The sequence below is a fragment of the Leucopleurus acutus genome, assembly GCF_964270905.1.
Source record: "Leucopleurus acutus genome assembly, chromosome: 3".
Taxonomy (NCBI): Eukaryota; Metazoa; Chordata; class Mammalia; order Artiodactyla; family Delphinidae; genus Leucopleurus; species Leucopleurus acutus.
In genome coordinates this window covers 1,657,461-1,669,781 of record NC_139145.1, presented here as the reverse complement: position 1 = coordinate 1,669,781, position 12,321 = coordinate 1,657,461, and the positions used below count along the sequence as shown (strand labels likewise).

General features: G+C 58.7%; 2 protein-coding genes across 2 annotated transcripts; one reads left to right on the top strand and one right to left on the bottom strand.

The window, feature by feature from the left end:
* Positions 1-6,312: 6,312 nt before the first annotated feature.
* On the top strand, positions 6,313-9,036 carry JSRP1 (junctional sarcoplasmic reticulum protein 1; the record flags this gene model as incomplete). The annotated part of the gene is made up of 6 exons (XM_082835151.1): positions 6,313-6,430; positions 6,817-6,854; positions 7,000-7,129; positions 7,515-7,685; positions 8,376-8,467; positions 8,575-9,036. 6 exons carry the CDS (start codon positions 6,313-6,315, stop codon positions 9,034-9,036), a joined length of 1,011 nt encoding a protein of 336 aa, XP_082691277.1.
* Positions 9,037-9,410: 374 nt separating this feature from the next.
* AMH (anti-Mullerian hormone) lies at positions 9,411-12,115 on the bottom strand (the record flags this gene model as incomplete). The annotated part of the gene is made up of 5 exons (XM_082835081.1): positions 9,411-10,269; positions 10,355-10,514; positions 10,629-10,737; positions 10,952-11,094; positions 11,650-12,115. The coding sequence occupies 5 exons, from the start codon at positions 12,113-12,115 to the stop codon at positions 9,411-9,413; spliced, it is 1,737 nt and encodes a 578-aa protein (XP_082691207.1).
* Positions 12,116-12,321: the final 206 nt, after the last annotated feature.

Here is a 12,321-nt window from a genome sequence, read left to right as displayed (position 1 = left end):
CCGTGCGCCACAACTACTGATCCTGTGCTCTAGCGCCTACAAGCCACAACTACTGAGCCTGTGCACCTGGAGCCCGTGCTCCACAACAAGTGAAGCCACCGCAATGAGAAGCCCACACACCACAGCAAAGAGTAGCCCCCACTCGCCGCAACTAGAAAAAGCCTGCTTCACCAGTGAAACAGTAAAAGTTGCTATTAACCGAAAAAAAAAGAAAAAGAAAAAGCCCGTGCACAGCAACGAAGACCCAATGCAGGCAAAAATAAATAAATAAAAATTTATAAGAAAAAAAGAACAAATTACTAATACACAGAACAAAATAGATGAATTACACAGACACAATGGTGAATACAAAAGAGTGTACACAGTGTGGTTCTTTTGCCATGATGTCCAATTGCAGGCAAAATTAATCTATGGTGATAGAATTAAGTAACATCATAAGTTACACAACTATACAAGAAAGAACTGGAAACTGGATAAATAAATTCAATAAAAAATTAGTAGAGGGCTTCCCCGGTGGCGCAGTGGTTGAGAGTCCGCCTGCCGATGCAGGGGACACGGGTTTGTGCCCCGGTCTGGGAGGATCCCACATGCCGCGGAGCGGCTGGGCCCGTGAGCCATGGCCGCTGAGCCTGCGCGTCCGGAGCCTGTGCTCCACAACGGGAGAGGCCACAACAGTGAGAGGCCCGTGTACTGCAAAAAAAAAAAAAAAAATTAGTAGACATGTGAAGAAGCAAGAAAATGTAACTTATGAACAAGAGAACAAAAGGGATGAATAGAAATGGACCCTGGGGACTTCCCTGGTGGTCCAGTGGTTAAGACTCTGTTCTTCCACTGCAGGGGGTTCAGGTTTGAAGATCGGGGAACGAAGATCCCACATACTGCTCAGCATGACCAAAAAAAGAGAAATGGACCCTGAAATAACAGAGAGACGAGAATAAGCAAAGATTATACTATAGCTACTACAAATACACTCAAAGATTGAAAAGAAAACATGTACACAATAAAGAGAGAAAAAGGAAGATTTAAAAAATAAACCAAGGAACTTGTAGACTGAAAAAGTACAACATATGAAAAATATTCATTACATGGAATTAATAACAGATTAGACATTGAGGAAGAAAAGATTAGTGAAATTAAAGACTTAAAAGCTATCTAAAATGAAGCACACAGAGAGCAAAAATGCTTACAAGATGAACAGAACCTCAGTGACCTGTAGAACAATATCAAGTAATCTAATATACATAACTGGAGTCCTAGAAAGAAGGAGAGAGAAGAAGGACAAACAAAAAAACAAAGAATGAGGCTTCCCTGGTGGTGCAGTGGTTAAGAATCCACCTGCCAATGCAGGGGACACGGGTTCGAGCCCTGGTCCAGGCAGATCCCACGTGCCGTGGAGCAACTAAGCCTGTGCGTCACAACTACTGAGCCTGCACTCTAGAGCCCGTGAGCCACAACTACTGAGCCCACGTGCCACAACTACTGAAGCCCGCGTGCCTACAGCCCATGCTCCAAAATGAGAAGCCACTGCAATGAGAAGCCCGTGCACAGTAACAAAGAGTAGCCCCCGCTCACCGCAACTAGAGAAAGCCCACTCACAGCAACGAAGCCCCAACGCAGCCAAAAATAAATAAATAAATAAATTTATTTTTAAAAAAATCAGAGAATGAATGGCCACAAAGTTTCCAAATATAGTAACTATAAAACCACAATCTAAGAAGCTCAATGAATCCCAGAGGAGATAAACACAGAGAAAAGCACAACCAAGCACATTATAAATTAAAGTGTTGGAAATCAGAGATAAAGTGGGAATTCCCTGGTGGTCTGGTGGTTAGGACTCTGAGCTTCCACTGCAGGGGGCCTGGGTTCTATCCCTGGTCGGGGAACTAAGACCCCACAAGCCGTGCGCAGCATGCGGGATCTTAGTTCCCCGACCAGGGATTGAACCCAGGCCCCCTGCAGTGGAAGCGCCGAGTCTTAACCACTGGACCACCAGGGAAGTCCCAGGCAATACCTATTTTCAGATAAATAAAAGCTGAGTGAATGTGTGGCCAGTAGACATACAATAAAAGAAATGTTTTCATTCCTAGGTTTTGGCATCAAAAAAAAAAAAAAAAGAAAGAAAGAAAGAAAAAGAAAATTAAAAAGAAAGGAACGTTAAAGGAAGTTCTTTGGAAAGAAGGAAATGTTACCAGAGATTTGGATCTATGCAATGGAATGAAGAACACAAGAAATTTACAAAATGTGGTTAATGCAATTTTTTTGTTTTTTAATTTGGCTATGCCAGGTCTTAGTTGCAGCATGCAGGCTCTTCTATTTCCCTGACCAGGGATCGAACCCAGGCCCCCTGCGTTGGGAGTGCAGAGCCTTATCCACTGGACCATCAGGGAAGTCCCAATATAATTATTTCTTTTTCTTTTTTTTTTTAAATAGTCTCTTCCTTACTGCATTCAGGGTTTTTTTTTAATTAATTTATTTTTTATTTATTTATTTTTGGCTGCGTTGGGTCTTCATTGCTTTGCGCGGGCTTTCTCTAGTTGCGGTGAGTGGGGGCTACTCTTTGTTTCCGTGCACGGGCTTCTCATTGCAGTGGCTTCTCATTTTGGAACATGGGCTGTAGGCACGCGGGCTTCAGTAGTTGTGGCTCGTGGGCTCTAGAGCTCAGGCTCAGTAGTTGTGGCACGCGGGCTCAGTAGTTGTGGTGCACGGGCTCAGTAGTTGTGGTTTGTGGGCTCTAGAGCACAGGCTCAGTAGTTGTGGTGCATGGGCTTAGTTGCCCCGCGGCATGTGGGATCTTCCCGGACCAGGGATCGAACCCGTGTCCCCTACATTGGCAGGCGGATTCTTAACCACTGTGCCACCAGAGAAGCCCTATAATTATTTCTTAATGTCTTCAGATGATAATTCCCTTTTAAAGAAAAACTAACAGCAATGTGCTATGAGATTTATTTTACAACATATTTGAAGTAAAGCAATAGTATATACGGAATGGGAGGTGGAAATGGAAATGGAAGCTTGTAAGGGTCTTACAGGATGTGTGAAGCAGTATGTTTTAACCCTAGTCATATTCAGAGACAGAAAGTAGAATGGTGGGGGCCAGGGGCTGGGGGAGGGGTGGAGAGTCAGTGTTTCATGGGGACAGAGCTTCAGTTTGGGAAGATGAGAAAGTTCTGGAGATGGATGGTGGGGATGGTTGCCCAACGGTGTAAAGGTTCTTAATGCCACTGAGCTGTGCACTTAAAAATGGTTAAGATGGTAAATTTTATATTTATGTGTATTTTACCACAATTAAAAATTAATGCATAGGGCTTCCCTGGTGGCGCAGTGGTTGAGAGTCCGCCTGCCGATGCAGGGGACTCAGGTTCGTGCCCCGGTCCGGGAAGATCCCACATGCCGCGGAGCGGCTGGGCCCGTGAGCCATGGCCGCCGAGCCTGCGCGTCCGGAGCCTGTGCTCCGCAAAAAAAAAAAAAAAAAAAAAAATTTTCAGGAAGACAGGATCTGAACCTGCACTTGACCAAATCTCCTCCTCTCCTCCTCCTAATCCCAGCCCTGTCAAATGCAAGTGAAGGGATACACACAATGTGGTCCCTCCACACGCGGGAGCATCACTCAGCCACGAAAAGGGGTGAAGCCCCAACACTCGCTACAACGTGCTTGTACCCTGAGAACAGGACGCTCAGTGAGAGAAGCCAGACGCAGGACACACAGTGTGTGATTCCACTGATAGGAAACGTCCAGAACAGGCAGATCCACAGACAGAGAGAGTGGATACCTGGTTGCCAGGGGCTGGGGATAGGGGGTGACTCTGATGGGGACAGGCTTCTTTTGGGGTGATGGAATGTTCTGGAACCGGATAGAGATGATTGTGGCACAACTGTGGGAAAGTACTAAATACCACTGGATTGTACACTTTACAGAGTGAATTGCACATGAACTGTATCTCAATAAGGCTGTTATTTAAGAAAATGACAAAGTAATTTCCAGTACAGCTCGGCTGGGCTGAGTGGTGTGTGTTCGATGATTGACTAAACAAAGGTGTGGATGGGTGACTAGGTGGGATGATACAAAAGCAGCCCACAATTGAATGTAAATTGGTGCAGACACTATGGAAAACGGTATGGAGTTTCCTCAAAAAACTAAAAATAGAGTTACCGTATGTTCCAGCAATCCCGCTCCTGGGCATATATCCAAACAAAACTCTAATCCAAAGAGATACGTGAACCCCTATATTCCTAGCATCACTATTCACAATAGCCAAGACATGGAAACAACCTAAATGTCCATCGACAGAGGAATGGATAAAGAACATGTGGTACATATATACAATAGAATATTACTCAGCCATAAAAAAAGAATGAAATAATGCCATTTGCAGCAACATAGATACAACTAGAGATTATCATACTAAGTGAAGTAAGTCAGAGAAAGACAAATATATGATATCACTTAAACATGGAATCTAAAATATGACACAAATGAACTTATCTACGAAACAAAAACAGATTCACAGACATAGAGAACAGACTTGTGGTTGCCAAAGGGAAAAGGGGGGTGGGAGAGGGATGGATTGGGAGTTTGGGATTAGCAGATGCTAACTATTATATATAGGATGGATAAACAACAAGGTCCTACTATAAAGCACAGGGAACTATATTCAATATTCTGTGATAAACCACAATGGAAAAGAACATGAAAAAGAATATATATACGTATAACTGAGTCACTTTGCTGTACTGCAGAAACTAACACAACATTGTAAATCAACTATACTTCAATTAAAAGAAAAAAAAAAAAACAGCCCACAGTTGAGCCTCACAGCCCCTCCGGGAGGAAACGACCCCACTTTCCAGATGAGGAAACCAAGGCCTCTGAGCTGTGCCTGACCTGCGTCAGCCAGCAGAGCCTGGCTTCTTTTCGATGGTGTCATCCTCCTCCCTGAAGCCCTTCCTGATGGACCCCGGCTCCACAGGGACGTGGATGTTCAGCTGCTTCTGAGCCCGGCACGCAGCAGGTGCTCATAAAGGCGAGGTCACCACGCTTTGTGGGTGCTCCCACCCCCAGGGACCCTCTTTTCTGAGGCTGAGAGAGGAAGCAATGCTCCCAGAGTCACCGTGGCCAGCCTGGTGGTGGCTTTGTGCTCATGGGGGTGGGGCCAGTGCCTGGCCCTGCTCCGAGGTGGGGATGTGCCCCAGCAGGGACCTCAGGCCAGCCCTCCTTCCACCCCCGCAGCGGCTGAGGAGCTGATTGGCCCACCTCGCAGCCTCCAGCCACCTGCTGCTGTCTGTCTTGGGGCCACCTTCCCCATGCTCCATCCTGTCCACCAGGCCCAGCGTGGCAACAGCGGGGTAAGAGGGGCAGAGGGAGGCCTGGGCAGAGATGGTGGTCCCTGGGATCTGGGAGGGCATCCCTGAGGTCCACGGGTGTCCCCGACTCCTGTGGCTGCCCACACACACCCTTAGGGGCACCCCCTGGCCCACTGGGCCCCTTCCCCACGGCCTGCTCTGGCCCCAGGGATGGGTCACACTAACGCTGGCGCCAGAGACACTGGGGACCCCAAAGAGCAGGGCTGTGGAAGCCAACAGACGGGTTTGGCTCCAGCTCTGCACAACCTCTGGCCCACGGCTCCACCTCCAGCCTCAGTTTCTTCATCTGCCCTATGGGAGCAGAGACGGCCAGAAGAGGTGGCGACCCCAGCGTTGGGGTCTGGAGGCCCGGGACCCCTGCCCCTGCCTGCCAAGGCCAGAACCAGGCTGGTCCCGGCTGCTGGGGCTTGAGCTCCTACACCCAGGGTGTCTGGGGGGAGGCTGGGTGCCAGGAATAGGGGGCGAGGATGGTCCAAAGGGAGACCCCAGGGGGGCAAGGGCCTAGGAGGGGCTGGGCCCTACATTGGCCTGTCCTGCTGGCCTCAGGCACTGGATAAAAATAGTCGCTGGTCTCTGAGAACATGAGCCGACCCTGGAGCCAAGGGTTCCGGTTTGGGCTCTTTGCTCACCTCTGTGTGACCATGGCCAGAACCCAGCCCACTCTGGGCCCCAGCAGCCCAGCAGCCTGTCAGGAGGGGTCCTGAGGCAGGCCTGAGGCGGGCAGGGAGAGTGCCTGGCGGAGGGCTGTGGTCGTGCCCTGCGTGTGAAGCTACCGAGGAAAGGTGGCTCCAGGCAGAGGGACAAGGAAGGCGGTGTGGGGAGGTAGGGAGCCCCCTTCTCCCCAGGTCAGGCCCAGGCCCAGGCCCATACCAGGGGCTCAGCAAATGCAGGCTGCCTCCTCCCCCTCCCCCCCAAGCCGGACTCTGGACCTGCTGCTTCTCAGACGTCTCCATGACAACCAGGGCCTTGGCGGAGTTGGATGGAGGCCTGGGCAGTTGCCAAGTGGACGAGGACCTCTCTGCACTGGCTGACCCCTGCCCAGGCCGGCCCCGGGAGGACAGGGCTCAAGGTAGCCAAGAGGGTACCACAGGATGAAGCCCACGCCCCCATCCTCCTGTTGAGCCAGGTGGCTCACCTTCAGGGACCAGGACTTGGTCTCCCACCCTGGACTGACTTAAACCATGCCCCCCATTTCCAACCTGTGTCCATTAGTGTGTCGGGGGTTTGTAAAGAGCCCAGAGAACACAGGTGCTGGGCCACACAGGTCGGGGTTTGAATCCCAGCTTGGCAGTGACGTGCTGTGTGCCTTCATGCAAGGCTGCCTCTGCGTCTGTCTGCTTTCTAATCTGCAGAACGGGAGCAGTCACCTGCCCCTCACCCAGCAGAACTGAGCGGAGGGTGGGATCAGCCTGGGGGTTTCCACGACTGTGACTGTCCCTCTTTTCCTGCCAACAGCGACATCCAGGCTGGCCGACTCCAGCAGCTGGCCCCGTGTGAGTAGCCAGGGCCCTGGGGTTTCAGCCCAGGGTGCCCCTAGAGTAGGGGACATGTTGGCCAAGAGGGTGCGTTTCTGCAGCCCATGGGAAGGGTTTGGTCTCCCTTAGGGAAACACCCAGGATGACATGTTACTCCCCACAGGATTCTCAGGAGCCGGCAGCTGAGGGCAGCCCCGCAGGCAGTGTGGATGCTTGGCCCAAGAAAACAGAAAAGGAGCCTGTGGACAAAGTGGCCTCCGGACCGGGTAAGGAGAGGCTGAAAGCAGGAGCAAGTGGGTTTCCGGGAGGCAGGGGTGAGGTGGGGGGGGGTGGGTGTGGACCAGCATGGGGGTGGGGGATCGGTCCTGGGCTGGGTCCTTGGATCTGGGGGGCAGGGTGATAGCGTGCATGGGGCTCCTGACTGGGGGGTGTCTGGGTGTCACAGGCCGTTACTCAGTGGGCTGTGGGAGCCTCTGCTAATTCATGATAACACCAGCTTAGGTGCCACTAAGCTTCAGCTAATTATCTTCTAGAATATTCTCGGCATCCCAGTGAAGCGGCCAATCCCGCAGGGCTTAGTTCCTCGGCCCAAGGCCGCACAGCCGGGCAGGGCATAGCTGAGTTTAGCCGCGGGTCAGCCCCACGCGGCCTGCGCCCAGCCCGCACTTGCTCCCGCAGGTCCCCGGAGCCCCGCGCGGAAGAAGGCGCAGGCCGCGCCGCCCTCGCAGCCGCCGCTCACGCCCCCGGTCCTGAGCGAGGAGCTGCTCTGGGGACACCTGACGCTCAACAAGTGCCTGGTGCTCGCCTCGCTCGTGGCGTTGCTGGGCTCCGCCTTCCAGCTGTGCCGAGGTGAGCCTGCGCCGCAGCACGTGGTTACTCCCTCCCGGAAGCGCGGACAGCCCAGGGGGCGGGTCTGTGCGCTCCCACTCTAGGCCGTGCGCGCCCCCTTCCCCCCAGTATGGACCTTGTGAGTGAGGGGGGGTTCCCCCGCCCCGTGCACCTCCTGCTCAGGGACAGACTGACCTTGTGCACCCCGACGGTCGCGCCCGACTCCCTCTATCCAGGACCAGCTTTGACCCCCGCCTCCCATAGACCTTAAGAGGAGCCCTGCCCCCCCACCCCCCAGCAAGGACCTCGGTGCACCTCCCTTTCCCGGTGACCGACCCTCACTGCCCCACGACTCCCACCCCGGGCCTTGTAGGCCCGGGATGGGCGTGTGCGCCCTCGTTCGGTAGCGTGCTGCTTTCTCTGTGCGCCAGGGCGGGCGCTCCTGCGTCCCTCAGAGAAACGGGAGCATCCTTTTGCAGCCTGAATGAGGGAGGTTTGAAGGGAAGGTCATCGCAGCAGCGGAGACTCGGAACCCCTTCCCAGGGCTCGGAGGGACCCAGCCCAGCCTCAGCGTACCCGGTGGGGTCCGGCTGGGCCCCCTTGCATGTCCCCAGGGAGAGGGGTCTCTGGGGGCAAGGGCGGGGATGGACGGTGTGCAGTGGTCGGTCCCCTGGGCCAGGCTGTTTCGCATCCCCTCCCGTCCCCTCCCAGAGGCCGTGGCGGGGGAGGCGGAAGCCCCTGCGCCTGTCCCTGAGCCGTGGGTCCCGCCAAGCTCGTCCCTGAAGGAGCCAGCATCACCCCTGGTAAGCACTTCCTCAAGTGACCTGTCAGTGGGGCCTTCACTGGGGGAAGGGGCCTGGGCCGTGGAACTCTGTGCCGACCCCACCACCCCACACTGTCCACATTGCAGCCAAAGTCCATGGCCTGGGCCCCCCCACTGGGATCGCTCGAGCCCCCGGCGAAGGTAGAGGAAAGGGCCGCGGTTCCCAGGAGCAGCGGGGCTGCAGGGAAGGACAAAGGGGCGTCTGAGGAGACCGCTAAGGAGGAGCGCGTGCCGCTTGCCGACCGAGGGCCCAAGGAGAGGCGGAAGAAGGCGGAGAGGCTGAGAAAGGAGAGGCCCCGGAAGGAGAGGCCACAGAAGGAGGAGAGGCCGAGGAGGGAGAGACCCCGGAAAGAGGAGAGGCCGCGGGCTGCCGGGGAGGCCCTACACCGACGCTGGGAGGCGCGCGAAGGGGGCCATCGGGCATGGGCGGGAGAGTCCAGAGACCCCGAGCATAGGAAGAGGCAGGCCTGGGCCTCCCCGCGGCGCCCCGATGAGGAGGACCAGCCTCCCGGCCGCCAGAAGCACCACGCGGGCAAGGGGCGGGACTGAGCCAGACCTGGGTCCTGCGCGGGGGTCCCTGAACCTCTGCTCGACCGCCCCGCAGTTCCAGCAAATAAAGCGAGCGCTGTGGTCCCCCTCATCGCCTGCTCCTTTGTGCCTGGACTCCAGAACCTGCCCGGGGCCTGAGTGACAGGGATGGGGAGCTTTAGGCGGCTGTAGGAGGGGGGGCGGGGGCGGGGTCAGGGAGGCAGTGGGTGCCAACGGGGAGGACGCGGCCCTGCCTGCCAGAGGAGAAATGGGGGAAGGAGGCCTCCGCCTGTCCCCAGACATGCACGGACACCCCAACCGCGTGCTTTCTGGTCTTTATTGGGAGCGATGAAGGGGTCCGAATAAATATGGGCCGGCCGGAGCACGGCGCGGGGTCACCGGCAGCCGCACTCGGTGGCCACCATGTTGGGCACGTGGTGCGCGCTGATGCGCTCCTCGGACAGGCTGATGAGGAGCTTGCCGGCGTAGGCCGTGGGCACGCAGCAGGGCGGGCGCGCCAGGGCGGCGCCGCGGGCCTGCATCTTCAGCAGGAGCACCACGTGGTTGCCGTACCGCGGGTTGCGGTCCGATTGCGGCCAGCCGCACGCGCCCTGGCAGTTGTTGGCCTGGTACGTCTCGGGGATGAGCACCGAGCGCTCGGCGCGGAGGTCCACGCTCAGCTCGCGCAGCCCGCACGGCCCGTCGGTGGCCGCGGCGCCGGCGCTGCGCTGCGCCCGTGCCGACCCGCTCCGCTCCCGCCCGCGCCACTCGGCGCGCAGGCCCTGCAGCGCTTTCAGCAGCAGCAGCGCGCGCAGCGGACCGCCGGGGCCGACCGGGTTCCCCGGGCACAGCGCCAGTAGGCGTGCCAGCAGCGGGGTGGTGGCGGGCGGCAGCCCCGGGAGGCCGCGCAGTTCCGCGGCCGCCGCCTGAAGCTCGGCGGCTACCCGGCGCGCTAGGCCCGCGGCCCACAGCGCGGACGCCGGACCCTGCAGTGGCGCGGGGACCCCGGGGGTGGCTGCCGTGGGCGGCAGCAGCAGCAGCAGCGGCTCCTCGCCGTCGAGCAGGCGCTCCAGCGCCGCGGGGTCCGACAGGTTGACCTGGCCCTGCGAGAAACCGGTCAGCGAGCCCGGGTCCAGGGCCAGACGCGGCGGCGAGGCTCGGGACGCGGGTCCCCGCAGCGCGCGCACCAGGCGCGTGAGCGTCTCCAGGAAGGGATCGGCGCTGGGCGGCGCCTCCTCGGGCTCTGGGGACGGCCTGGACGGCAGAGTGGGGGATCGTGAGGGCGCAAGGCTGCGCCGCCCCCCACTCCCCGCGCCCCCAGGGCCGGGCCCGCGCGCACCTGGGCTGCGGGAAGGGCACCGAGTCCAGCTGGCCGTGCGCGGGCATCGGCGTGGGACCCCGCGGCGGCAGCAGGAGCAGCGCCGGGGTCATCCGTGTGAAGCAGCGGGAGTCGGCGCCGAACAGCAGCGCCTGCAGCTGGGCGGTGCTCAGTGGCGCACCTGCGACGGGAGGCGCGTGCGCGGCGCTGCTTCAGCGCCGGGGGTCTGGGGGTCGAGGACAGCCGTCCCCACCACGCTCCGCAGCATCCCTGTCCCTGTCTGGGCGAGACCTACCGTTTCCGCGGCGCCGCAGGGTCAGGGCGAGCCCAGGCCCGCGCCAGGCCGCCTCGGGGCGTCCCACAACCAAGGGCAGGTAGCTGGAGTCCCGGCTCAAGCAGAGGCTCTGCGGAAATGGGGGCTCAGCCAGGCAGTGGGCGCGCAGGGCGCCAGCCCTGCTCTGCCTGCTGCTCTTAGCATCCCTTCAAAATTCCAACCTGGGCACTTGCAGCCTTTTTGTTAAACCCAGTTTAAAAAAATCAACAAAACCGTAACCCCTTCCTCGCCCTGAGTGAGGGCTCCTGGTGGCCCAGGGGCAGTCCCCTTCAACTCCCTGGTACCTGGGCGCCGGGCAGCCCGGCCCCGGTGACGGTGACCTCCGGGCCAGGCCCTGGGTACAGCACCATCAGCGCCAGCTCTTCGGGGCTGGCTCCTCCAGGTGGAGGCTCCTGGAACCTCAGCGAGGGTGTCGGCTCCCACGTCACTGCGGCCGGGACAGTGGGGAAGGGGATGCCTGAGCCCCTCCCCCAAGCCTGTCCCAGTCCTGCAGGAGGGAGAGCCCCCACCCCACCCAGAGCCCCGGGGAACCTAGAGGGAGAGGCTTGACGCCCCTGGACCCCAGGTGTAGCGCTTCCTTGGGACACGGGTGGCCTGGGAGGAGTGACAGACACTGGGCAGTGGGGTGGAGCCCTTGGGGTCTCTTGGTCTGGGGATGTCCTGGGGTAAAGCCCTTCCCTGTAGTGTATCTGAGGCCAGCGGTCCCTGGGGACAGGCCCCCTGGGCAGCCTGGTCGGGGAGTGGGGGGAGGGGCCCTCCTCGGCTGGACCTTCAGGCTGTGCTGGCCCTGCCCCCTGTGGCTCCAAGGTCGGAGGAGAGGGGACCCTCCCCAGGCACTGCAGGAGGACTTGCTGCCCCAGGCAGGGCAAAGATAAGATCACCCACCTCTGTGGCCATCAGCCTCCACTTCCCAAGGGTTCTCCCACCCCGGGGCACCAGAGCCGGCCCCCCGCCCAGGCCCCTGGGTTAGGGCCCCACGTACCTTCCTCCAAGTGTAGGACCACCAGCCGCCGCCCCCCGGGCCCCCCAAGCCATGCCTGCAGCTGCTGCAGATGGGGCAGGGCGGGCTGCCCGTCTCTCGGGGGGCAGACTGCAAAGGTGGCCAGGTCCCGGGGCCCCCAGTGGGCGCGCCGCACAGCCTCTAGGAACGCCCGCTCGTAGCCGCTCAGGGCCCCCACCACCCGCAGGGGAGCACTGCTCCTGTTGCCACCCCCATCCAGGGTCACCAGGCACAGGGGGTCCCGAGGGCTGCCTGGTGGCCAGACGCCAGGAGGTGGCCAGTCCCAGTCTTGGTGCAAGATGAGCCCTCCGCCTCCGCCGCCTGGGGTTGGCTCCCTGGGCAGGGCCGGGGTGCTGGGGACCTCTCCCCTGAGGGTCCTGGCCCCCAGCAGGGCCCCCATTGCCAACAGCACCAGGGCCAGCTGAGAGAGAGGTGGACCCTGCATCATGGGAGCTTGGAGGGGCCGGGCTGCCCCAGCTTATATGGGGGAGCAAGAATGTTTGTGCCAGAAGGCGGCCCCTATCTCCTTCAGGGATGTGACCTTGGGGGCCAGTGCCCGCTGTGAGCCCGGGCAGGCCGGCAGCCTCCTCAAAGCCCCTTCTGTTCCGGCTCAGCTGCCTATCTATCTTCTTCTCACCAGTGCTACAAAGTGTG